The sequence below is a fragment of the Pseudonaja textilis genome, chromosome 2 (assembly GCF_049901715.1).
Source record: "Pseudonaja textilis isolate UNSWEBS1 chromosome 2, rPseTex1.2, whole genome shotgun sequence".
Taxonomy (NCBI): domain Eukaryota; kingdom Metazoa; phylum Chordata; class Lepidosauria; order Squamata; family Elapidae; genus Pseudonaja; species Pseudonaja textilis.
In genome coordinates, this window is record NC_141991.1 from 191,730,895 (window position 1) to 191,758,391 (window position 27,497).

General features: G+C 37.7%; 1 protein-coding gene across 2 annotated transcripts; it reads left to right on the forward strand.

Annotated features, from left to right (window-relative positions):
* Nucleotides 1-27,497, forward strand: ENTREP1 (endosomal transmembrane epsin interactor 1). Of its 2 annotated transcripts, none has more exons than XM_087926709.1 (11): nt 1-283; nt 5,078-5,134; nt 8,823-8,933; nt 9,387-9,515; nt 11,419-11,526; nt 11,632-11,768; nt 15,390-15,519; nt 18,109-18,184; nt 20,671-20,808; nt 23,974-24,263; nt 25,905-27,497. In XM_087926709.1, the coding sequence occupies exons 1-11, from the start codon at nt 107-109 to the stop codon at nt 26,106-26,108; spliced, it is 1,557 nt and encodes a 518-aa protein (XP_087782835.1). In that variant the 5' UTR covers nt 1-106; the 3' UTR covers nt 26,109-27,497. The 2 variants fall into 2 exon arrangements, with proteins under 2 accessions (XP_087782835.1, XP_026559566.2); XM_026703781.2 differs by lacking the exon at nt 1-283 and adding an exon at nt 299-1,279.

Here is a 27,497-nt window from a genome sequence, read left to right on the forward strand (position 1 = left end):
CATTTGCCAAGAGAAGTTGGCGGTGGGCGAAAGCGAGTCTGGTTTGATAAAAGATTAATGTTAAGATTAATTTTGTCAGGAAAGTCCATTTGATGCAAATCTATAAATGGGAGGGAGAGAAGACAAAGTGTTGGGGCTGCCTGGCTTTCTAGTCGGATTATCCGGCAGGGATCGTTCGGACAACCGCTGGCCTCGCCTGGCTAAAGAAGCTGGGCAGGCATCTGGGACCTCCGCTGCAACCCAAGAGGAGTCCTTATCTAGGGCGGAAGTGAACGATCCCGAGGTTTGATTTTTCGGTGGAGAAGTTTGTGGGTCGCGCGTTTCAGTGGGTGGGACGAGCCAGGCGGGAGCCGTGCGCAGCAAGGAGTTAAATCTGCCAGGATGGGTTCAAAAGTTTGGCAGCGAGTTGGGAGTAGTTGCGGGAGGGGGCTTCCGAGCAGCGGTTAATTCGCCAGAGACGGCAGGCCGTGTGGGGTGGGAGCCGTTTCCCCCATGGAATAGGTTGCTGCCTCTCAGTCCTACGGCTCCGGAGCCTTTGGGCGGAAAGGGAGGGTCGAGCCGAGAGGGTCGGGGAGCTGGTTTCCTCCTCCCTCCCGAGCAAGACGGCGCGGGGTCCAGCAGTGGGAGATCGGGGGATCCGTGCAAGGCGTGGGAGGGGGGCGGTAGCGGCCGCCAGCCAGAACCTCCAGCGGGGGCCTAGGGAGCGGGCGCCCCCGGTCGCCTGCCTTCGAAGCAGCAGGGAGTGAACCGCCGGCGGGCTGCGGTAGACGGGACCGGGGCTTGGCCAGCCGCCTCAACCAGAGGAGGCCACCCGAGGAAGCTTCCTCCCCGCGCGGGGGAACTGCTCGGAGTTGGCCGACTCTCCGACTCTCCCCCCACCCTCATGTCCCTGCCGGTGGTACTGCCGGGCTCCTGCTGTCCCATGGCGCGGCTCTCGGCCGTCTCTGAGGTGGCCAGACCTTGCTCAGCTGGGGCAGCTGGGGCGGCTACCGCCGCCTCAAACCCGCCGCCTTTGCCGCCTCCTCGCCGGCTCCGTTGGTCCAGCTCCGGCTTCCGGCAGTCCCGGCCTTTGCCAGCCTCCCTGACTCCCGTGGCTTCACGTCTGAACGGGGCCTCGTCCGTTGTCGGCCAGAGCCCGCTGCCGGCCAAACCGCTGTTGTCCCTGGGGCTGCTGCAGTTGGTTTTGGGGTGCAGCATGGTGGCCCTAAGCTTTGGGGCGCTCTCCCTCAGCAACTCCCCGCAGGTGAAGAACTCCTGTCCCTTCTGGGCCGGCTCCTCGGTAAGTGGCCCCTGGCCGGGCTCCTTTCTCGCCTCGGCGGTGGTTTTCCAGCCTAGCAGCTACCTTGGGCCACCTGCTTGGATCTTCTTCGTTTCCGTCCCTCCTCCTTTTTCTTGATAGCGTCTCATGTGTATTATGGATGCTCACAACAACCCTGCAAGGTTGGACGCGTTCTGGTTTTCCCGGGAAGAGTCGGGAACAGGAATCGTGATTTAAACGTGTTGGCTAAAATTGAAATGGGAAGCTGGAAAACGGCTTTGTTAGCCGTTGGGGTTAGAACTGCCATATATGGGCTACAAAAATTTGGGCGATGGCAGTTTTCGGAATCCCTTTGCTGGCATATCCAGCTGGTTTGTGTTTTGAATTTTTGATCGCCCAAATCTCATACCAATTAAGATTGATTTTAACCTGTGGCGATTACCTGATGGCATATTTAGGAAACTCCCAATAGTTAATTTAGTATGTTAATGAAATAACTTTAAAATGAAAAAGAAAAAGATAGGAATTGTGATGGAAAGTTTCCTTTCTTTACTTCTAAATGTTTTATATTAATAATGCAAATAAAAACATTTACTGTTCTTAGGCTCTGTTCCTGTGCTGTCCCTGCACTTTTGAAAAGCCTGGTTGATGTGAAAGGATAGAGCCAACTATAGTACTGAACAAGATTCCAGATAATTCTGGTTTATTATTTGTCATGCCTTGTGGAATTGCTGTTAAGCATAATTGCTTAATACAGATGTGTTGTAACTATTTTCATTCTTAAGCCTCTCCTAAATATAATGTGGTGAGGTACTGTCTTATTTAATAAAAGGCTTCCTGCTTATATGTATTTGCAAAGTCAGCTGAATGCATTCGTAAAAGCAAGTCTCACTTGCTATGGATTTTGCTTTCATTCATGGATTAATCTTTTGCCTCAGTGCTGCATCTAAAACTCTCATTCTCAAAAGGTTAGACTTTCTGAATTGCAGATACCGTCCCAACCGCTGAGAGAGTAAACAAACCTGTTAAATGACATTTAGAAAAATATGTGCAGAAGTAGCCATATCTCCTAAGTTTTCAGTTATATATGTACATTAGTATAATAATATCTGTAGCTTTATGATATTTCTAGGTAGTTTGAAGATATCCTTTTTCCCTGGTATAATTGGTGATACATTTTCTTGTGAAAAGACTTTCAGTCATAAATATCTTGCAGGCTGTACAGACATTGGAGAGATAAATTAAGTTCTCTTGATTTTAATTTAAAGATAAGTATATCTCAAAGAATTTGGAGTCAGTAAATTATTTAATATTTGCAGGCAATAAAAATGGTCTGTGTCTTAAAGTACACAATGATTAGGCAGTATTGATATGATCACAGGCTGCTCTTTCTAAAAACATAATGAGCAATATTGCAAAGCATAATTTCAAATTCCAGTTTAATGGACATTAACAAGCAACAACTTTATATATCTTTTATTCTTATGGTGTTACAGTAAATATAGAAACTGTTTCTGTAGACATAAATGGAAAGAGGAGAGTAATCAGAATCTTGTAATTTGCATTCTATTTTCTCTCACATTTCTTGCTTTGCATATATTTTTGATGGTATCACTTTATGAAGCAGCCATTCTGCATCTGTACTGACAAGTCAGACCCTTTGTAAATACTGTTATGTCTCCTTTGTACTACTAACTGCCAATTGAGATCTGTCATCCTTAATAGATTAATCATGTTCACATCCTAATTTAAACTATCTTGATAGCTGCTTGTGAATTGCCCACATGTTACAATCTTTGTAAGTGTAAAAAATGACATTTTTTTATTTTAAACAACTTTCTTGATTAATCACCAAGGCAAATGTAGTGCCATATTTATATTAGCATTTGTCCATTTAAATACTTGTATTGGAAAGCAATGTAAAAATTAAACTTTTTCATATTTTCCATAATTTGCATTACACTGTTCAAACAGCTTAATGGTAAATGTAGGCACTTCCAGATACTGATTTTCTAGTTTAAAAAAGTGTAAAAGAATATGCAGATAACCCAATCAAATGTTAAACTTTGCTGAAAATTTTAAGAAAAGTAATAGACCCGCATATAGAAACAGTAATGTCATACAGGTAGTCGTCAACTTGCAAACTTTTGTTTAATGACTGTTCAAAGTTACAGTGGCACTAAAAAACTGACTTATGACCATTTTCACACTTATGAGCATTGCAGCATCCCCATGGTCATAAGTATCAAAATTTAGACACTTGGCAACTGGCATGTATTTAAAATGGCTGCAGTGTCCTGGGGTCATGTGATCACCTTTTGTAACCTTCGGACAAGCAATGTCTATGGGGAAGCCAGATTCATTTAACCGTGTTACTACCTTAACAACTGCAATGATTCACTTAACTATGGTAAGAAGGGTTGTAAAATGTGGAAAACTGTCTTAACAATTGTCTTGCTTTGCAGTGGAAATTTTGGACTCAATTCTGGTCATAAGTTGATGACTACCTGTATGGTAAAACCAGCTTCACAACAGGTAGAGGGATGTTGGGTCACATAGTTCGCTTTGCATGGTTTGAAAATGATTCAGAAGAGATTTTGTAGAAGCACAGTGCTTTTCTTCCAGGTTTCTGGGTGAATCTGAAAAAAAGATGTTGCTGCTTTGAAAGTTGCATTACAAACACTGATCTACTGAACTACTGATATTTTGTTCTTGGTCTCTCAACCCTGCCTCTGGGTAGAAGCTATTGATGTGACCCTGTAGGTTGAGGCTGTGAGATATCAGCAGGGAACAGGATAGTAGTGAAAAAGGATTTTAATTGCCAATACTGGGAGAGAGAGAAATACCAGTACTGGCCAAGTGAAAAGATACAGGAATAACCCAAATTAGCTGGTGCTATTCTTTCTAATTTCCCTTCTAAGCCAGCCTAGTAATTCTTTCCATTTCACACCCCAGGTAGGAAAAAACTTTCAATCAGCATCTGTTCTTGGGGAAAAGCTGTTCATATCATAGATTCCCTCCAGTAACTCCACCATTTCCCAGGATATGTAGCCCAGAAGTTCAAAACTGCTGGAAGGCCTTTGATTTGTACCAGAAAACCCTTTACAGGAAGTACTTGACTTAGAACCATTGCTTAGCAACAAAAGTTACAACAGACCTATCAGGGCACTACTTATTATAATCTTGGACTCAAAATTATGATGGTCATCCCTTCCCTTGGAAAGTAAAGAAATCCATAAATCTGCCATAAATCTTCATGCCAAGATTTGAAAGGTGCTGTGGTTGTCTGTTTCTCAGAGATAAACATAGCACATATGGGCAGATTATTAATTTCCTATTAAAGCTAACTGCAAGCTAAGTTTTTCCCCCAATACGTATTTAAGTTCCTTTTTTCCTCTTTAGTAAGATTCCAAAGTGAAAAGTATAGTTTAAAAATGTCTTAAGAGGTTTAATGTTTCATCTTATGTGGTATTATCTTATTACAGCTATCTTTTTAAAACATGTGGATTTAGTTACTTCATACCAGTCTCATTTCAGTGGGTTTTAAGCACTTTATATGAGGAAATGAGTTACTTTCAAAAACTCTAATAACCTTCCAAAGGTTATTTTAATGTCCAATTAAGACCTCTTGTAGTACTTCAAAACTTGGACACCACAGTTGAATAGATCTTTTTCTAATACATTAAAATCTGTAAGCCTGTATTTCATTTTAAGTCTAGATTATGAGACATATTTAACACCTGCTGATTTACTTTTATCATTTAAAATCATGAGTAATATTCTCTCAATCCTTCATAATGGTTTGTTTTATTGTTGCAGGTCATTTTATCAGGGATTATAGGATTAACGATATGGAAGAGACCCATGATACTTTTGGTATGTGTTGGTTAATATGATTGTGATTTAACTGTTATAAGCAAAGAATATCACACTTTTTAATGGAATAGCATGACCGTTAAAAGGAATCTTTCTTTCCTCATGTAAATAGATATCTCTTAAGGCAACATTTTCTCATTCTTAATGAAATTATATTTCAAGTATTTCCACAAATATGTATTTACCCCAGATTTAAAGAACTGATTCTGAGAAAGTCTCAATAAATTTAAATTTCTGTTATTATATCCTGTATTTAAGCTTTATAAACTTTCTTTTTGCTTCAGTGAATGTTAACTCGTTAAGTCCTTGATTTTTCTTACCTACACAATTCCCAATGGATCTAATACTGCAGCTACATAATTATGAAGAGTTTCTCAATGTAATTGTTATTTGCATTCTAAAAGGTAATGTTTAATGATGTCAAAGATGATTTATTAAATTTGTTTACTGCCCATCTCTCAACAACTCTTGATAACTCACAGGCCAACAAATTATAATAAAATCAATTGAAGATTAAAATTAAAGATAAAAGATGGCAAGCAAAAAGATGTGAGGGGTTTCACTCTCTCTTGGGTAAAGATCCAGATTTTCTAAACAACTGACTGAGGGCAGTCTAGATCTCATATCTTGTTCCAGATGGTAGGCATTGCTATAGAGAAGGCATGCGGTCAGGATCCTGGAAAGTTGACATTGTCTAATCAAAAGAACTCTGAGTGTGCCAACCTTCAGGACCAAATTAGCCAGGCAGATGCTACAGGAGACAAGCAGTCCCTCAAGTAATCAGGCCCTATACCTTGTAGGGCTTTATAGCTAACAACCAGCATCTTGAATTGCACTTGGAAGCAAACTGACAAGTGCCGCTGGCAAAGCAGAGCTGGTACTGCTACATGCTTGGACTAATTAAAGGGTAGTTATCAAGGACAGCCACATCTGGAGAGCATTACAGAAATCAAGCCACAAGGTTACTAGGGCATGAATTACTGTTTGAAGGGCCTCCCAATCTAGGAAAAGGTGTAACTTGCCTTCTTAGCTCCAGGTGACACTTCTTCAAGCAGGAACCCTAACCCTAACCTCAAGAAGACCCAACCTCACCCCCCAGATTGCATACTAGTTTAGAAGGGGGAAGTGGTCCCTCAATCAAAGTCAGGGATAGAACATCCCCAGATATCCCCCAAATTCAAACAGCTTGTCACTTGGTGTTGCTGGGATTCAGTTGGAGACAGATCTTCCCTAACCAGCTTTTATGCGCTGGAGCCAAACCTTAATTAGCCTCACTTGGCTGGCCCAGAATCAAAATATAATTGGGTTACCTTAAACAGAGTTGCTGAATTACTATCAGTGGATGCAATAAGGATGGAGAAATATTAATGTTCTGCTGCCTGCATCACCAGAATGAAATCCCTAATGTAGGCTTTTACCTATTCTAGTCAGACTAGTTCTAGTTTTCCTCCAACAGCACTCCAGGAGAGGTGTGATGGTATTAAACAATTTCTGTCTTTATTCCAGAAAATATTTTTCTTTTGGATGTATATGCATGATTGGCATACTTGTATAGTACTACTCATTTTAACAAATTGGCGTGTTAGATGTTTTGTAGCAAAATGATCAATTTATCAGATTAACATATTTTTCCAATTTCCTTTCGGATACCACACTTTAATATTTGACTTTGTTGCACAGAATGACAAGCAATGAAATGATATACCTATTTTCCCCCAGGGTTAGGGGGAAAGAGTGCAAGCATTTTTCATTTTCTTTCTAAGATAGAGTAGTAAATAAAGCATAAACTAGATAGAATGTGAAGATTCAAGCCATGGGGTCCATATTTAGCTATAATGTTAAAATGGAATTTAGGGCTGCAGACATACAGTTAGGCTGTAGAAGATTCTAGGATGTTTTTAGAATATATCTAGTCCTTTCCAAAAGGCACTTGGAATAAAGAAATTACATTTGTTACCCCACTTTTTGGCATACAAAACCTAGCTGATACTTGAAATATTTATCAGAAGTAGGATCAGGTTGCAAAGCAGTAAAATCTAGTTGGTGTAGTCCCATAAAATCTCAGTAGGAATATCTGAATTTGAAGAGTATCATACAAGTTTAAAAATAACAAATAAATAATAAATTATTCAAATCTTTTCTGAGATATCAACTTGTCTTATGAGATAGACAGTAAGCAATTAAGAATAAATAAGTAATTTTGTTATTGATGTGATAAATATAAAAAAGCTTTCTCCATTGGAAACCTGTCAAGCTGTAATTTTCAGTTTTATAATTTTCATAACCATAAACATAGTTAAAAAGTTTCATAAGAAGTTCAGCCCTTCAAGAAATATTATATTACTATAATATTGATTACTAGTATACTTCCTTAAGTTATTCTTTTACTATAATGCAGTACTTATGTATGTAAATATATATTTTGCTTCGAACGTACTTTAACCATAATATATATAAAGGTTTTTTTTTAAAATACAAGCTGAATAAACATAGGTAATAAAGTAATCAGGGATTTAAATATTCAAAATATACAGTGATAAATTATTTCTACCATTTTTTAAAAAGTTGAGAAAATATATATGGTTTCAAAGGAGTCTTGGGAGTAATAAAAATACAGAACTTGCATCCTTTACATCCACTGCTTCTCATTTGTAATTTGAGTTTTCTTTGCAGTTCTTAAACATTTATTTACTCATTCTCTGTATTAAAAGGAAATGATCTGTATCATTTCAAAGTTGGAATAACATCGTATTTCAAAAATAATTTAGAACTATGATTGGATTCCATGGCAAGAAAAAAGATTCATAGATCTTAAATTTAATTCTCTTTCCCAGCTATCTTAGCAGATTGCTGGCCTAGTCTGAATTTGGAAGTTAAACAATATTGTTGTATCGGGCATGGCGTATACTTGGAATGGAGATTACCAAGGAATGCCAGGGCTACACATCTGATCTGGAAGTTGGAAAACATTCAAGGGAAAAGGCAATAGAGAACACCAACACTCTTGTCAAAAACTTTTTGCTTTCATTTTAGGAATCACAAATTTTAATAGTTCTGGTTAAAAAAACTGGGCATTATATGTTAGTTATTCAGATTCACTCTGCGTTTTCCCCACAGTGTCTCTTACCAAAACTGTTGTTATCTTTCCTATATTTTATTTCTGGATATAGAGAAAGAAACAAATGGTAATTTAAATTCTTTAAACATTGTTGTCCTTAATAGGATGTGAAAGAATGGCTTCTATATTATTATATGCATTTGAGTAGTTATTCCATTATAATATTACTTAGCTACTAACATAGATAATTTTAGATAATTCAAATACTGAATGCATTGAATAATGCAACAGTATCTGAGTTTAATCTTTATTTTACTTAATATTCAAATGTTTCTATATCATTTGAGATTAGGGTCCTTCCTAAGTTGTTATAAATGTATTGAAAATAGAATTTATGTTCATTTTATATTATTCATTATGTTCATTCTATTCTATTTTATCTTGTACAGTTGAGCCCAATATAGCCTATTATAGCCAGCTAATTGTGGGAAGTAAACTTTTGCATGTACAGATCCACATGCATTGACTGTATGTGTGGAGATTTTCCTCATGATAGGATATATATTGAATATTGAAGAAACCAATATGTTTGAATGTTGTCATTCACTGAGCAATTTTTATTTGTTCTAGGTTAACTTATTTGTTTTGCTTTCTGTAATTTGTGTTCTCTTAAACCTGGCGGGCTTTATCCTTGGATGCCAAGGTGCTCAATTTGTGTCCAGCGTCCCTAGGTGTGATCTGGTGAGGAGATATTTATGTTTAAAGTATACATCCAAAGTATAACAAATAACAGTAATTGTAATGTTCCATACTTAAGTACCTAATTATTACTATTCTGCATTAGACCACAGTGAAGCATAATGAAATAATATCTGTAACCCTAATATAAAGTGTATGAATCTGTGGGTTTCTTCTGTTTAAATCAGATACTACATTCTTATATAGTTTTTTGAGAATTTAAGGCTTGAAATAGAAATGTATGAAAGTTCTTTAATTTACGTTAATGAATAGATAATAGATAAAGCAATAATATATATTTATTGTTCCACATAGCAAATTCCTTAACAACATTGTATGTGTCTTATGACAGTAAATTATCTTTTGGTTTAATTTTGATAACATTTTGATGTTTCTCGATATAAGACATTGCTTTTAAATTACTAATTCAAATGCTTCCTCTTCTCAATATTAAAGGTAGATGCTGCTGAAAATAAAATTTGTTTCTGCTGTGAAGAATTTATGGCAGCAAAATGCACTGAGAAAGCAAATGCATTGCAATTGTATGCAAACCAGTCATGCAGTTCAGTTCACCTTCTACTCAAAGTAAGGTTACTAATACTGACTGTTGTGGTTGTAAATAAACTGCTATAAATAGAAACATGATTAAGAATAATAATTTCTTTCCAATGGAGAACTTTCAGACTTTTTGTTGCTTTTTTATTCCTGTAGAGGAAAATACTAAAGAAATAAAGACAACATACAACCTTATTTGACCATTTGGTCATGTCAGGTGGTATATGTAAGATTTGTTGACTTTATCAGAGTGCACATTCTACATGAAGTGGAAAGTTAGATGTATATAAATTGAGAGTGTTCTTTGTAGAAATCATATTCTTTTAAAATCATTCTTTACATTCTATTTTTTTTTTTGCTATGGAATTAATATCTGCTCCGCCATCCTTTCACACTTTACAAAATGCAACTGTATGTAAACTGAATCCTATACTTGCATTTGGAAATATGACAGTGTATGGTAAAGTTAGAATGCATAACTTTATCTCTCGGAATTGATGTTCATGTTACAATGATGTTCATGTTGAGAATTGAGTGCAATATTTATTTTCCTCAAATAGCCATTAGAAATATGGATCTGGATCACAACTTTGGCATGGATGATAGGAGTCACTATTGTAACATGTCTGACCTATAGGTATTCAGCCTTCTTTTCAATACCTTCAGCCAGAGTTTACCACTTCCCAAGGGGGTCTGTTCCATTACTGAATGGTTCTTACCTATAGGATCTTTTTTCCTGATGTTCAACCACATTTCATTTTCTTGTAATTTAAACCTGTTCTTTCTTATCCTGATTTCTGCAACATTTCCACATAGCTCTGCCCCATCTTCTACGTGCCAATCACTGGACTACTTGAGAGCAGCTGTCACATCTCCCCACAGTTCTCTTTTCCAAGATGATCATGCCCAATATCTCTAGCCTTTCCTTGTAAGTTTCACCTTCCAGATCCATATTAAGATTTCTAGTTCTTCCTGTTCTTCCCCATATTCAGTACATTTGTATAGTGAAACAGGCTTCCTTATTGTCATGGGCCTTGAACTAAGCATAAGCTTAATTCCACACAAATAGATGGTGTGGAGTTCCAATTTGTATCCGCACTGCAGTGATGGGCTAAGGTTTAAAATTTCTTTATCTTATAGCTAAATCTCCATCTAGATGGGCTCCAGGTCTGGCTATCTGTGTGAAAAGAAACATCTTGCATTCCAGGCCAAACTGCGAAAAGTATCACTTGTAGCATGGCTCTAAAAACGGGTTAACTTGTTGCTTTGGTTCTCTCAGAAGCAGACATTTGATAAGATTTACAAAACAACTTATCTGAAGATCCACCAGAGATACTAAACATGCTTGCAAATTTATAGAAGTGATCATAATCTCTAACAGGAATTAAAACTTATATTTAATAATATATTTATATATCTGAATCTCTTTGTAGATTAAGTTATTAGTAAATTGATTTTTTAAAAAAATGTATAAACTGCATAGAGGAAAGGTATCAGAGAAGAATACTGTAGGAAGAGATCCATGTTAGCCTACAGTAGCAGAAAATCAGTTTGGTAGCACTAGGAAGTGTTATTAAAAGACATGAGCTATTGTGAGCTGCAGATTACTTCATCAGATAAATAGAGTGGCTAGGCTTAAATTTAGATTTAAACTGGAGGGAGAAGAAGAGAGAAAATATGCTGGTTATGCAAATGTAGGTTACATGAATAGAATCCTAGGGAGTATGAGGTTGCTAGTATGATACACCATGACTTTTTATACCACGATTGTCAAATTTGCATATAGCATAGTTTTCAGGTGAAGAAAGGGCATCTGCTTAAAAGTTAATTGAATTTTGTTCTTGGAAGTAAAAAGAATTAATGCATGTACTTTTAAACATATGTTTGGTGAATCACAACTGCAGCTATTCTTTTCGATTTTTTTGTCCTTCAGAAAGTTCTCTTTGCTCTCTGTACTCTGAATGCCTTGACAACCACTGTTTGTTTGGTGGCTGCTGCCCTACGTTACCTGCAGATATTTGCAACTAGAAGATCCTGCAGAGTAAGTGAGTGTAGAAAACAGTTTCATTTTAAAAAAATAGGTATGGAAAGAAGTTAGTCTTCTGTTCTTGCTATAAGAGTGTTTTACAGAATTTTATCTTGATAGGAAGAATTGCAAGTTTATACAGAGGAAGTTGAAGAAGATGGCCAGGCTTCTTCTGATCCTGACGATTTTGTGCCACCAGCCCCACCTCCATCATATTTTGATACCTTCTATTCTTCGACACCACGAGGCAGTCGCAGGTAAAGTAATCGCTCTTGGCATTCTGAGATTTGACAACTGATTTAATCCAAACCTTCTTACAGGTAATCCTCAATTTACGACCCTAATGGACCTTTAAAACCAAAAGTAGTGACAGTTGTTAAGTGAAATCGCTTCATTTAACAACTGCCCACTCTTGCTCTCTTGCTGCCATCTTGTTTACATAGGCGCTTGATCTCCAAATAACGTTTCCTAACACACTGTCATTCCAAATTAACCCTGTGACACCACCATCCTGCCTACAGATTCCCTCAGTGCCACCTGTTTCACTTCTCCTGGACACGGACCGGTAGCTTGTCAGAAGACATTTCTTTGAATGTCATGAATTTCAGCTTTTTGAATAGGTTTAACCAGGAGTGGATAACTTTTTTGTAGCCAAGGACCTCACTTTATAGATTTCAACAAGGACTGTGGTCAAAAAATAGTGAGCTGCACTCATCAGTATACTTTCAGCTACAATTTGAGGTTCCGGTTATCATTTTTAAAACCTTTATGGCATAGCACCTAGCTGCTTGAAGGAATCTCTCTGTCAAGGTGACTGCCCATCCTTTTTGATCTGACAGGGTTAGCCTACTCATGAATAAATGTCATCTGAAAATATACCTTCTCTGGCACAATTCTCTTTGTGATTTCCATAGCCCTATTTTGACCTTAAAATCTTATTTTTCTCCCAGGATTTGGAATAACTTGGATACTTAAGGTCCTTAAGAGTCACAGTAAAGGTGGGGTGGGGTATGCTAGGTTTTCTGTGTCACTTTTATTTTCTGTTAATTGCTGGTTTTTATTTGTTTTTAATATTATATGCTGCCAAAGGTTATTTTGAGTTGAGCAACTAACTAAATTAATGTCCTAAAAGTGGATAAGATGGGGATTTTTCATTTTTTTTCTTTTTGCATATTTTTTGGCAATTGAGGAACTATTGCATAAATTGTGAAGGTAGCAGTAGAGTGTATTGGGTCCTGAAGTTGCAGGTTCCTAATCCTATCTTAAATCTTTAAGATTACAGGCAGAATCAATTTTCCTCAAGAACATTGTTAGAGATTTGGTTCTTGTCAGACACTGAAGTAAGCAAGCTCTGTACAACATTTTTATTTTTTATATGCTGAGCATTTCACTGCTACTTTTCATTTCATTGTCATAATAGTAATAAAAATACCAATGAAGTAATTTTAAAATTAACTGTAATTTGCTTAAGAGCTTCAATGCGAAGAATGAAGAGGAAAAACAAAATGTGTATGTCTTTAGATTGAAACTGCATAATTTTGCCATGTGCAATTACGGTTACATATTTGCCTATGGATCTCATACTACAAAACAATGCTTCTTTTACTCTGAGCAGTCATCTGGTTCAAGGTCTTTTGGAACCCAGTGACATCACAGAGGTTAAACCAATAACAATCCTAAGCCTTGTGGCATATGTGATTTGCCTTATAAACCCAAGACCATGTAACTTACTTAGCACGAATAGCATTAGTCCACTATATATCAGAGGAGTCAGTAGTAGAAAGATGCAAATCGAAGAGTATAGAAGAGACTTGAGCAAACTGGTTGAGAGGTTGACCTTTAGAATGCCTATTTGGAAATAAAGCATTGATTGCTGCAGTGCTGGATTTTTTATTCTAATGTGCTAATGATTGGAACAATGGCAGAGGTGGCTAAAATGTCTTATCTTCAATTAGCTGAACACATGGAACAGTTAGATAAAGGATATTTAGATGAATCCCCTCATGCATTCAGTGCATGTGCAGGAAAGATAAAAGGAAGATCCTTGCTATCTATGTTGTCTCTTGGCAATCATATATTTAACATTTGTGTAACAAATATCATGTACCTATACTTCTCTCTCATCAAATAGTGAGAACTGGCTAACCAAGAATCCTAATTTAGTGAGAGAGCTATAAACAAGCACAATCCTTTTCTGACTAATTTGGAGCATGCAGAAACAGCTTACAATCCTTTAAAGCAGCGGCCGCCAACTGGTGGGCTGTGAGAATATTTTGGTGGGCCGCAGAGAAATCTCACCCCCAGAGCACCCCCACAAAGCAATTAATCCAGGCTGCGCAGAAACACAAGGCTGCGCCGCCCACATGGCCAGCGGTAACCCTCCCCACCCATTCACTCCTTACCCGGTAAACTTGCCTGCTAAGTTGCTATTTTTCCTTTTTTCGAGCAACATCTGCTGTGCCGGGAGATTTAGATTAGCTAGGAAGCAGGAAATGGTTGGATTTCTTGCTTTCTAGCTAGTCTTTAGATCTTCAGCTCAGCACAGCCGAGCCTCCCTTAGGACTGAAGATTTGCTTGCAAGCAAATTCAGTGCAGACTCACGGCAAGCAAATTTGAGAGACTGAGTTAGCCGATGGCAGATCACTGAATGATTCTATGAGCAACTCAATCTGCCTGCTTTGCCTGATTTTGGGTAAAAGTTGCTCTTTTTTATAAAAAAATTCAATATTTACATGCATGGTGTGTTGTGAGTTAATTTTGTGAGTTTGCTTGCAAGCAAATTTTATGTGACAGACTGAGCTAGCCAATGGCAGATAGATATGAATCTGTGATTCTGTGAGCAACTCAATCTGCCTGCTTTGCCCAATTTTGGGTAAAAGTTGCTCTTTTTTATAAAAAATTCAGTATTTCTATAAATATTTATAATATTTACATACAAGCCATGCCCAGCCAGGTCCCTGGGGTCTAAAATTATGAGTTTGGTGGTCCCTGAGGTCCAAAAGGTTGGCGACCCCTGCTTTAAAGGATTTGGTTTTTTTCTTCCCCCTTCAGAAGATGGGTATGATGTACAGAAGGGTAATAGCTACAATTGTCTTCGTCTCTGCTGGGGAAGAAAACTAATTGTTCATAACTTGTCATCCTGTCTTTAATTATAGTTGTTACAGAAAAAAGATGGCTGTTCTAATTCCTTGCATAAATACTTCCTGCATATCTTGATTTCTGTCTTTGCCTCTGCTTGTCTTGATGGACACTGTAGATTCAGAAGGATCCTTGCTGTGGAACATTGCTCGCAGTCCTAACCTCTGGGCCATGAACCTCCATACTCAGCCTCTCACCAAGGCCAGCTGTCTGCAGTTCTTCTGCAGATTGTACGAGCACAACAGGGTCTGCAAAGAGTATTGTAGGAGAAGGACTGCCAGAGTTGGGGGAGGGATAAAAAGAGGGATCAGCCTAGAATCACTGTGTAGCCATAAATGAACTAAATCCAACCCCTCCCCTTGATTGCCATTGACATATCTAATTCTAAGCAAGGACTGACCATTAGTTAAGAAGATTCCTGTGCATTTATTGCTTTTAGCAATAAATCAGTTAAATTGTACCTGAACACGAGAACCTATTTTTTTGCACCTGACAAGTATTTAATATTTGGATATTTAATATTTTAACTGGATTCCATACTTAAAATGTTTTAGGCCCTTCCTTTTTTTCCCCACGGAAAATAATCCCTGTTTAAATTCTTGTGAATACACTTTAAAAAAACCTGTTCTCTATATTGTTGTTTTTCTACCAAAGATTGAATTCCATTATGCTGACTTTTCGAGTGTATGCCATTAAAATGTTATGGGCATTTTTAAGTGGATGCAAACTTTCTTTCTTAGGATGCTGGGTTCTGATGTCATTCCATTACCACACATTTATGGAGCCCGAATTAAAGGCGTTGAAGTTTTCTGCCCTCTTGATCCCCCACCTCCTTACGAAGCTGTGATGAGCCAGATAAGACATGAGCAGGTATATTGTCCAGGGTATTCTTCCAGATTAACGTGTTTTCACAGGAATCTGTGGTACATTGTCACATCCTTCAGATGGTCAAATGTGCCACTTTTCTGTCACTGAGTAATGCCACATATAGTGGAAATGGAAGCTGTTGAAACAAACAAATATTTTATACTCGATCCAGGCTTGGGACTTACTTGCTTTCTCGGTTCCTTCTTTTTTGTATCATATAATATTAAATGTTACTTCTGAAGAAAAAGTATACACCCAGGTAGTCTTCGATTTACAACCACAATTGAGCCCAAAATTTCTGTTGCTAAGCAAAACATTTGTTAAGTGAGTTTTGCTCCATTTTACAACCTACCTTGCCAGTGAATCACTCTACTTGATAAATTTGTAACATGGTTGTTAAGTGAATCTGGCTTCCCCATGGACTTTGCTTATCAGAAGGTCGCAAAAGGTGATTGCGTGACCTCGGGACACGGCAATAAATGCGAATCAATTGCCAAGCATCTGAATTTTTATCACACGACTATGGGAATGCTTGTAATGATCATAAGTGTGAAAAAATACTTTTTTCAGTGGTGTAACTTTGAATGATCACTAAATGAACTGCTGTAAGTCAAGGTCCACTTGTTTTTTGCATTCTTGTTTGTTCTAATTAATGTATTGACCAACTCTGTATTTCAGAACTGTGAATGTTTAAAAATTACTCCTAGAAGATTATTCTGTTTTAAACTTATTTGATGGTTATCTGAAGCTCTAAAATTGTAGGCTAAATTATTCTACTCAGTGCATGTTTTTATATCTCAAAAATTCTCAGTTTTAACAAGTAATTATAATATCAAATCTCAGATCATTTCTGCTTTTAAACCCTCATAAACATTCTAGAGTTTTAAATATCTGTAAAAAACAGGAGGAAAACAAACTTTTAAACGGGAATGCACTTAATTTTCCATCTTACTAATTTATGGTCCTTCTGCAAGTCTATAAGAATTTTGGAATTCAGAAATTAATGACTGCTAAACTTTTTCATATGTCTCTGAGTCCCGTTCCCCCCCTCCCCCCCAGTTGGCATGTAATCTCACATAACCCACAGTCACCCCGTGGAATAAAAAAGTGACTAAGGCCATTGTATAGTTGGGTTTAAGTCTCTCACCCTCCCATTACATGAGCTTCTTGGTATATCACTCAGCTAAAGGTAATGAAAAATAAATAGGGGAAGTTTCATGCTGAATCTTGATTTATATGAGTGACTTTTGGAATTATTTTATAGGAATAATAAAGTCAGAGTTCTTTTCCACCTCTGTGAATCTCCTCACTAACATCCAGGGATTCACCTTTGATCTTTAAGGAAATTAGCTGTTTCTTCAACAACAACTTGTGACACATTTGCAAGGCTGTTTGAGGATAAAAGCCACGTTCATTTGGTATGACTTGGACTCTGTGGATAATAGATAGATAGATAGATAGATAGATAGATAGATAGATAGATAGATATAGATGATAGTGTATCTATCATCTATCTAGAAATTTATTTGCTGCCCATCGCCTGGGTGATTCTGAATGGCTTACAGTAGAAAAACTACAATTACCAGCTATAAGAGAGCAAAACAGATAAAATCACTACACACAAGATGATGGACGGACGGAGCTGGACCACAGGGACGGGGATGGGATAAGGTTTAAATTAGTCAACCACTCTAGTGTGAGGCTCCACCATTGGGTTCCCAAACCATCGGGCAGAGCCTGGTCTTAAGGCTCTTGGGAAGAGTCAGGAGGGTGGGCTGTTTAACAGATGTCGATCATATTGTCTTGTACAATAACTGTAGATGTACTTTGTTTTATCTGAGAATGCAGAAAAATTTCCTGGACAACTTAAAAATATTTTTTATGCTTGACTTTTTACACCTAATAAAGGGGAATGCTTTGAACGACAGGACAATAACTGTCATATTTTCAGATCCTTTTCAATCCAGCTGTATATTTGTCTTTAAGAATATGGCATTAGTTGCTGACTTTGCAAATTAGATTGTAAGGTAGAACCAGAAGTGGAAATAATTTCTTCTCTTGAACCCCTCAGAACCCTTTAGTGGTATTAACCATGCTATCTATTCTCAGCTGTCAGAATTGGAATATGTTAAACAATGGATCTCTTCCTTTCTGTCTTTCTACACTTTGTCTGAAAGATAAAGTAGTTTCAGCAACCAGAATCATCTTGATACCAGATGCATCAGAAACAGCCTGGCATCATTTACATATTCTTTAGTGATCTTAAAGTTGGGTTACTACAGTACATGGATTTCTTTTTAAAAACAATTTGGAAATTTCAATTGATTCAATCAGTCAATCATTTTTTATTCAGTCATAGACTAGTTAATAAGATTGTCACCACACATAAAATAAATCAGAATGATCAGAATGTTTAGTAAAAAGGGGAGATCCTTAATCCTGGAGAACATTTGTGATTTGGTGGTGTTTCTTTGTAATTCTGTTTAATTTTTACATTTAAATTACATTAAATTTAAATTCTCTAAAATCAGGAATGTATTTCTAGTTCCGATTAATTTACTTAGAAGATAACTCCGTTATTTTTATATTTAGGAAGATGCATCCAATACAGCTGTTGCAGAAGTTGTAAATGACCCACCTGAACAAAATGACATACAGGTACCACAAGGTAAAAAAAGTGCTTTTGGGAGTATTACGCTAAGGGTTCACAATGAATTACAAGAAATGCAGTAATGATTGTTTTCTTATTTAAACTAATTTACTGTATATAACAACCATTTGCTCTTAAAATTGATCACACTGAAACAGCCTTTCTCTTTCTTTCACTTAAACATTGTAGGAGGAGAACCATGTTAGTCTATGGTAGAAAAAGGTCAGAAGGAGTTTGTTTATATTAAAAAACCTGCAGCTCATTTCCTCAGATGCATAGAATAAGGATTTAAACTAGGGCTAGGGGGAAGAGGGAGAATGGAGGTCAGTTAAGTAGAGGCAGCGTGCACATAAGACAGATTGCCAGTACTTCATTGGAATGTGTTAAAAACCCGTCATTGTATTTGTTCTGTCCTTCTGAGATTGCCTGCACCTTTGACGTAGGTGAGTTCAGCATCCTTTCCCTTGCTGATGGAGTTGAAAATGCTCCACTGAATTTTTCATAGGACAAACAGGACAAACTGCACAGAAGAATTAATAGCACAAATTTGACACCAGGAAAGAAAACAAGGAAAAATAGCATTGGAGCACTTCAGCCTTGTAAAGTCCTTGAAGTAACTCTTTTGTAATACCAAGGCTTTATCTCCACCATTGCTAATGAAATGAGTATGTCTTACTGTTGGATTTTGGAAGCAACTGAACAGAACTAAAACCTTATTCGTTCTAAAGCCTATTTCATGTCAGTGTCATTATTTGAGGAATAAATTTCACATTTTCTTTTTGTCTACAATGCTTTCAGTTTCATGTTTGTCAGACAAAAAGAAATGGTGCTGTTAATGTGAATTTAAAAATATTTTAATTATTTGTTCGAAGTCCCCTGTCGTTTTAGAAATGTGAATAAGCAAAATATAGAGACCTTGGATTAGATTAAAAACTAAAGTGAAGAAACTTAACACATACTTAGCACCTTTTTATGACCTTGTATTGATGGAGTGAGTTGTCAAGCTATTGGTTTTGAAAATACACGTGTCTAGGGTAGACCAAGAAAATAATTTTATTTATATTTTGTCTTCTAGGGCAAGTTCTCACCGTTTACAATTTTAAAAAGTATAGAATAAATAATATTAATAAGTTCAACGTGTGTTTTAAAATGTGAGAGAATTATTGTTAAATGAAAAGACTGCCAGAATAAAATAATCTTTGGATCCAGTTAGGCCTCACCTGGCAGAATATAATACAATTCTTATTAGATTCTCTCAGTGAGGGATCCTTGAATTCCCAAAATATCAAGCTATGTTTTTTTTTTATATCATTGAACTGAATGTTGTATGCACCGCTCTTATTTAGATGAAGGGAACGGCTAGGTGGGTACTCGGGAGAAATTGCCAACAGTAATTTTCCAACAGCTTTGTTTAGATCTGTAAAGCTAAGGCAGGAGAGTTATGTTCTATCCCCTGTGTGAATGGCTGATTCTGAACCTAGTGATTTGATGGATAAATGGAAAACATTGTTTTGAGTTCGACATGATGTTTTGAATCATTGTACCACTAATTCTTACCATTCTTTATTGATTTGTTCACCTTCTTTATTCTTCCTTTATCAAGATTTGTTCTCTAGGATAAACCTTGTTACAACCAGTTTTACTGTGTGAAAATTATATTAGAACACAAATATGATTATTTCATTTGGATCAAAATTTGAGAGACCAGTGAGCCCTCTTTCAGTATCCAAGTATTAATGACCCACCTGAAAATTAGGAATTTATATTCCCTTTACTTTGAAACAAGATACTTCTAAAAAGAGCTTTGGCACCATTCCCTATTAAAAAAGCAACTCCCCTGTATTAATTATTTTAAATCTCATGTGGCCTGCCCCAGATCCATGTCCTTGTTTTTTTATTTGCCAACAACATAGAAATGGTTTGTCATAAAATTTGGGAATATTACTTTTTATATATTCTGAGGACAATAGGAGTTTTTCATTTCTGCAAGCTATTTGTGATAACATTGATGATTCTCAGGTGATTAGAGCAAAGCATGTCTTTTTATGTCCATGTTTCTATAATACTGCATACCCAAGTTTACATCCGCTTGTGAACATGATGTTAAAATAACAAGTCCAGCTTTTTAAGATTTATATTTGCTTTCTTTGATCACTGAAACATAGTTTGCCAGATGTGATACCTCTGTTAGACACTTGTCACATTGGCAATACTTTCAATAATGACTGCATATTCCTTTTTATAATTGTATTATCATGATTAACAGAAATCTTTATTGTAATGGAAAGCTTTATAAGCATTGCTTGGTAACCATTGTTTAACTTTAAATGACTGTAGAAATCTGATTAAAAGAATTATGTTTCCGGAATTTTTTTCTCTCCCTGGTGTGTGTGTGTGTGTGTTTGTACGCATGCGTGCATGTAGATGTGGGTGTGTAGAAAGAGAGAGAGCACATATGAGTTCATGCTAAATGAATTTCTTGATTTGGTCTTTCTTCATTGCAGGTGATGAAAATTCTCTTAATTCTTCGAGTAGAGAGACCACCTTGTCTCCAGATGCCAGCTTAGTACCTGTGGGGACTTCTCAGCTATTCAAAAAACGATCAAAAAGTGATCCTGTTCTTCATGGTTTTCCATCCAGAGGTGACCTGATTCTTCTCCCCTTTCCAGAAAATGTTTTTTATCTCTTTTTTTTCTGAGACCACAAAATGAAGATTTATTGGCATTAAGATGGTTCCATCTCAAATGGTATTGTTGCCTTGGAGCTATAAATTGTTCAATGAAAAATGATGGTGGTCTTGTTAGAATCAGGGCCATAAGGCCCAGTGAGACCCTCACCTCAGCCAGAAGAGCAGGAGTTGCATTTGCACACCAGCCCCCACCCACCAATTCTTCCAAGGCTGCAGACGGCTGCAGACGACGGGAGGGTTTGGCTGCAGCCATCAGAACTGAGGCTTAGTTTTGTAGAGGCTTTGAATTTGCAGATCAGTGGTGCTGGAGGGCTGTTTTCTATGCCTACCTCATTCTCATGCTAAAAGGATCCTTCACTGAATATTGCTATTCAGCAGCCTTTACAGAGCCATGGATAGACAGGTTTCTTACAATAATCCTGCTAACAAGGCAAAGAACAATAAAGAAGCTTTTTAGGAAAGGGAATGGGTAGTTGCAATACATCATTTGAGTGTGGATCACTTTGCACCAATATGAATGTGAATTCTTATCCCTCTCTTTCCCCCCCTCAAAGGTATTGCCTTTAGAGGTACAATGCCCCCCCCTACACACACATGCACACACAAACAGAACATAGGTAAAAGTATTTACCAATGTTACAACATTAACCTTTAAAATATCAGAAAGATAATAAAATCGGCCTATTGGAAATATAATTTGAAATGTTATTTAAGTACTAAATAAGTCAGCATTTAAAATGAATCATTTTAACAATCAGTATATCTCAAATTATTAAGTTTTTAAACTATATCACAAATGTTTTGGATGAAGGTGCTGTGATCAAAGCCTATCTGGATTTTAGCAAATCACTTGACAGAGTTCCAAATAATGAGTTCCTTTAAAAGTTGTATAGGCAAAGACTTAACCACTGGGTGGTTCAGTGGTTGGAAAGTTGGCTCGGGGATAGATCCTAGTGTGTGATTGTTAATCGGGCACTGTTTGAACAGAGACCAATCAAAAGTGGTACGCCACAAGGCTCTGTTTTAGGTCCTGTTCTATTCAGTGTGTTTATAAGTGATACAACAGAAGGATTGCTAGGTAATATTTATCTTTTTGCTGATGTCACAAAAGTGTGTAATAAGTTGACGTTCTTGGGAGTATTTGCAATAGAGAAAACAATTTGGCTTTGCTGGAAAATTGATCAGAAATGTGGAAACTGCAATTCGGTGTTCCTAAATGTAAGATTATGCACTTGGGAAAAAATAATCCTCTGTACACTATTGAGGGTAGAGTCTTAGACAGACAGAATTGCCCTATCCAATGTGGGAGTGGTCTTGGTGTTATGTTTACTGTTGCTTTTTTGATAGTTTCTTGATTGGGGTATTGTTTGCTTCCTGATTATTAGTTTAATGTTAATCTTGGTGTTAATCTCTGGTTATCAGCATGTTGATTGCTGATGAGGTGGTGGTTATGTCTTTTTTGTTTACTTTTTGGCTTGTTGATTGTCTCTTTTGAATGGGATGTAGATACTGTTTATGCCTATGTGCCTGTTGATGGCCAGTTTAGTAGAGTGCCAAATTTCCAGGAATTGTCTGGTTTTTTATGGACTTGGTTTTGTCTATGATGGTCACAGTTTTCCTGTAGAAACTATGGTTAAGTGTGTCTTTGTGTTGTGAAATTAAGGAGTTTTCATCATGTTTCCCGATTCCTAGGTGGTGTTCATGGATGCTAGTCTTCTGCCTGTTTGTCCCACAAAGTGGCTGCTTGGAGTTCTTGCCCTGAATATTATCTATGACTCCTGTTTTTCTTCTGGGATTGCTGAATCTTTTGGTTTACTTAAGATGTTTTAGAGCAGGAGTCGCCCACCTTCTAGACCTCAGGGACCACCAAACTCATAACTTTAAATCCCGCGGATCACTAATATGACTTTGGACTGACTGTGGTTTGCTGACGTTGGTGGGAAAGTCGGTCCCATATTCCAGAGCTGCAGTAGTCATAGGACTGGCCTGTACACTGGCTTGCCATGGATGAGCTGCTCCAGAATGACCAAAGGGCCAGTCTTGTGACTACTGCAACTCTGGAATATGGGACCGCCCTGTGGTGGGGTTGGAAAACTCCGCTGTAGGGGGTGGCACATGTAATGTGCAAATTTGAAGGTGGTGCAGTGTGCAAAAAGCGCAGCCCTCACCGGCCAGGACAAGGTAATGATGCTGTTGCAGCAAGAGGGGGGGACGGTGGCACAGACAGGCCAAAGCAGCGATGGAGATAGCTGGAAGGTGTGTGAGTGCTGCACTATTTGCATTTGCATGGCATCAGCATTCTGCCTTCACTCAAAGAGCCTGGCCAAAGTTTCTCGCACCACTCACGCTTCAGCGCTTTGACTCCCAGGGACAGAAGTTTGGCCAAACTATCTGCAAAATGGTCTATCGAGGAGCGCTCGCGGAGGGAAACAGCTGCAGTCACTCTCGTCTCTCGAGAGCTTGGCCGAAGTTTCCCACTCTGCGAGCGCTCCTCAAGGAGAGACGATTTCAAAATCTCAAGGTAAGGTTTGCACTTGGCCAAAGGTTGGGGGCCAGCGGGTGGGCAGGCCACGTGGGCAGTGCAGCCTTGTGTTCCTGTGCAGCCTGGATTAATTGCTTTGGGGGGGACATTTCTCTGTGGACCACCAAAATTTTCTCACAGACCACGAGTGGTCCACGGCCCACCAAATGGTGACCACTGTTTTAGAGGGATTTAGTTGATTTGTGTGCCACGTTGATGTCATATGGTTGTTGTTGGTGATTTCTGAGATGTTTTTGATGTATGGCAGTGTTACCAGCTAGTCTTGGTTGTGCTATATTAAGTTGAACGTTCAGGCACTTTTCATGAAGTTACGTGGGTATCCGTTTTGTTGGAAGATATTGTATAGTTCATCTGTTTCTTTTTCTGAACTTCAGGTTGCTGCAATGAGTTTGTGCTCATCTAAATAGTGTTTTACACCTCTTGTGGGAGGATGCATTGTTACTTTGGTAGTGGAGCACTTGGCTGGTGTGGGTGGTTTTACTATAGACTTGTATTTGTCTATAGCTGTCTCTGCTGATGTATAAACTACTAGGGCACATCCATTGGGATTTTTATTTTGTTTTATTTTGTCTCCAGGTCTAGTGCTAAGTTGCGAAGCTGCTACTCAAACAGACCGAAAACCACAACTGGCTACTGTCATTTTACGAAAAACTCTGAGAGCAAAGGCTGCACGTTCAAGGCCTCAGTCTTTAATAGACTATAAATCATATATAGATACTAAGCTTCTGGTAGCCAAATTCTTGGAGCAGTCCTCCTGCAACATGACGCCTGACATACATGAACTAGTAGAAGACATCAAATCTGTCTTAAAATCAGATGAAGAGCACATGGAGGAAGCCATCACCAGTGCCAGTTTCCTCGAGCAGGTAAAATACAAACTCCTAAACAGTTGCAGCTCTGCTTGGGGAAGGAAAGGCCAGCTCATAGTGAGACTCCGTATACGTTGCTGTCTGGTGTTAGCTTTTTTCTCTTGGGAGAAGACAAAATCATCTTTCATCCTAGCAAACAATCTGGTTTGTTCTTTGGTTTAGTTACACGTTTGTTCTTTGAGTTAATGATTCAATTTTTGTGAACCAGGTTAGTGAAGAAGGGCATCCTAAGATGGTGGATCTTTTGTCCTTATTTAATCACTTATCACTTCTGGGTTGATTTTTTTTCCTTCTCTCCAAATTAGACGCCTATAGTACTTATTTAAGGAATAAATGTGATCTTATCCTATAGTTGCACTATCCAGTTATATTGCAGTTCTTAAGGGTGAAATATGATTTTGTTTACTTAGTAAGTTAAAGGAAGAGGTAATACTTGTGGCTGAAGCTCTCCCCAAGTTTAGCTGGTCAGGTCATCCATTTGCAATGCTGGGTATACTTGTCTGTAGAAAATGGATAAGGATAGAAATCTCCAGCTGACAAAGTAGAAAAAATAGGGAGTTTGTCCTTGCAGAATTATATCATCCCTCTTAAACTGACAATTCTGGAAATCCATATATATATATGGTATTCAGCTTTGTTCGGGTATTTTCCCACGTCATTATAGTTGTGCTTTTAAAGTTGTAGCGATGTTTCGGCAGAATCTCATCTGCCATCATCAGGCTTGCGTATTGTGATGATGGCAGATGAGATTCTGCCGAAACGTCACTACAACTTTAAAAGCACAACTATAATGACATGGGAAAATACCTGAACAAAGCTGAATACCATACATATAGATACCCGCGAAAACTTGAGAGAGAGAGAGAGAGAGAGAGAGAGAGAGAGAGAGAGATATGAGAAGAAACTAAACAAGTGAAGAAAATTACTGGTGATACTAAAACACACTCATATTCATTTGCACACAAAACCCTCTGCAGTTGGAGCAATATTTATTTGTATCATATCCATACTTTTTGCATAGTTCCACTTATGGCTGAAGTCTTTCTAGGCTTAATTACTGATCAAAAGGAAAAATGGGCTTAAGAATATTAAAAACATGTCCTGATAGCTAAAGGATTCTACACCTAGGTGTTCAATGAAATAGCCAGGTATTATATGAAGTCAGTTTTTTAAAATTTATTTATTTACTTTATTCAATTTCTATAGCTTCCCACCTCAGCCAAGTGACACTGGATGGCTTACAGTTCTAAAACAATAAAAAACATCTAAACAATAAATACATACAGCAGCTGAAACAGTTAATCAATTAACAGTTAAAGTCAATAAACGGATTCCTTAACACATTTGGAGCCCCAGGCCCAAGTACAAGGGGCATTTTTAAAGCCTTGCAAAACGCCAATACGGTTGGGGCCATTCTAATCTCCAATGGGAGAACATCCCATGGAGCAGTGGCCACTGTGGAAAAAACGCCCCTCTTCTGATCCCCAGAAGTCGACACACTTTGGCTGAGGGGATCTGCAGCATGCCCAGTCTGCTTTTAAAATTACATTTTAAGGCAGCTAACGTACTCTTTATCCTCACATTTCTGATAAAAATAGATACGGCAGTTGACAGTGTAAATGTTCTTTCTTTCCAAAGGTCATGACTCCTGCTCACGCAGCCATAACAGGAGCACACACACTGCCTTTCAGGAGGCACCCGGGACTTTTACACTTGGAGAGCTGTGGAGATGTAAGTACTTTTACTACAGCCGGAACCCGGAGGCTAGACAGGAAGACGCAGCGGATGGAGTCAGAGCGACCTCACAGCCTCATTGGAGTCGTCCGAGAAACAGTACTCTGAGATCGGTTGCTTTTTGGTCCCTCGTGGAGTGCAAAGACCAGAGCAGGGAAGCAGTTGGATAGAGGGATCCTTAATCTATGCTTCTCATTTACTGTATTGCTGCTTTCGAAAGAGCATTTGAGGAAAAAGTTGGAGTAAATTACTTCAAAGAAAACCACGGTGCATTATAAATATAGCTCTGAATCAGAAAAAAAGGATATTCAGGTGGAGTTAGGATATATGAGGATCAGCTCTGTAAAGAAGGAGTCTTCTTTATCAAAACAAATCATTGTTTCTACATAAACTTTGATTGTTGTCCCTGGTATGTGTGGGTTACATTTTAATGTTTTATATCTGAAAGGGAATATAAGATAGTGATATATTTACAGTATATGGAATTGAAGTATGTATTCTCATTCATCCCTTTCCTTTTTAATAATGCACTACACATTATCATAATTTTTTTAAAAAAAGTATGAAGAAGCTTTTAAAATGAGTTTGACTTGTGGGGTGAACAGAGCTATCACTTTACTGTGCTTAAAAGTGCTGCATGAACCTTCAGCTTTCATTTTTTATCACTTCAGGTGCAAAAGTGCTTAAAAGCAGTAGGTCGTTCAGGTGTTCTGCTGCTGCTCCCAGCCCATAAACTACTCAATAATCTTGAAAACATGGATTAATAAAATTCAGAGCAATGATACATTTTTCCAGGACAGCTTTATTACTAAAATGATGATGGGAGAATGAGCAATCTTGTTCAATGCAGAGGGCTGTGCATGCTTCAGAAATTATTCAAGAGCTTCAGACTGGAAGAAAGTGAGGAAACAGTACAGATGCTACTTATTTATACATCCTGAAAATAAAATGCCATTGATTTTAAAAGTTAACTCATAATCATCAGTCCATTAAAGAGGTGGCCTCCTTTTTGGGGATCATGTAGAAGCCTGGCAAAAAAACTAGATTGCATTAATGACTATTCAAAAATGCTGGGCTTTGGAAAGACTGAAGCACTTCTTGTGAATCATTTTTGAAGTGTGCATTGCTTTCTAAATGTTTTATGGGAATGATTTTTTTTCTGTTTAAAACACACAGATTATAAATTATTTCTAGTTTTTTTTCTTTTCATAATTTGGCTTAAATCATTAGTAAGAATCCAGATGAGAAAAGAGAGGTTTTTCTCTCTCCCTAAATCTTTGCTGAAACTTAAAATACATTCTGTACATTTTAAAACACTTGTCTGTAATGGAAGAAACTGGTGATACCGGTAGGATCCATTGCTACAAATTTTCAGGTTTTTACTTTCAGATTGCTGAAATTCTGATAGTCCAACTCTTTTTTCCTCAAATTATTTGTCTTAATTCAGAAAATTAATAAACTGTATTTAATTTTGATTAAAATTATAAATGAAATAAA

Bases quoted from the DNA above. Each gene is read 5' to 3' on its own strand.
- ENTREP1 (XM_026703781.2), top strand. From the start codon at position 884: ATGTCCCTGCCGGTGGTACTGCCGGGCTCCTGCTGTCCCATGGCGCGG. The intron at 1,280-5,077 runs GTAAGTGGCCCC...TTATTGTTGCAG, and splicing joins CCTTCTGGGCCGGCTCCTCG to GTCATTTTATCAGGGATTAT. The intron at 8,934-9,386 runs GTGAGGAGATAT...TCAATATTAAAG, and splicing joins GCGTCCCTAGGTGTGATCTG to GTAGATGCTGCTGAAAATAA.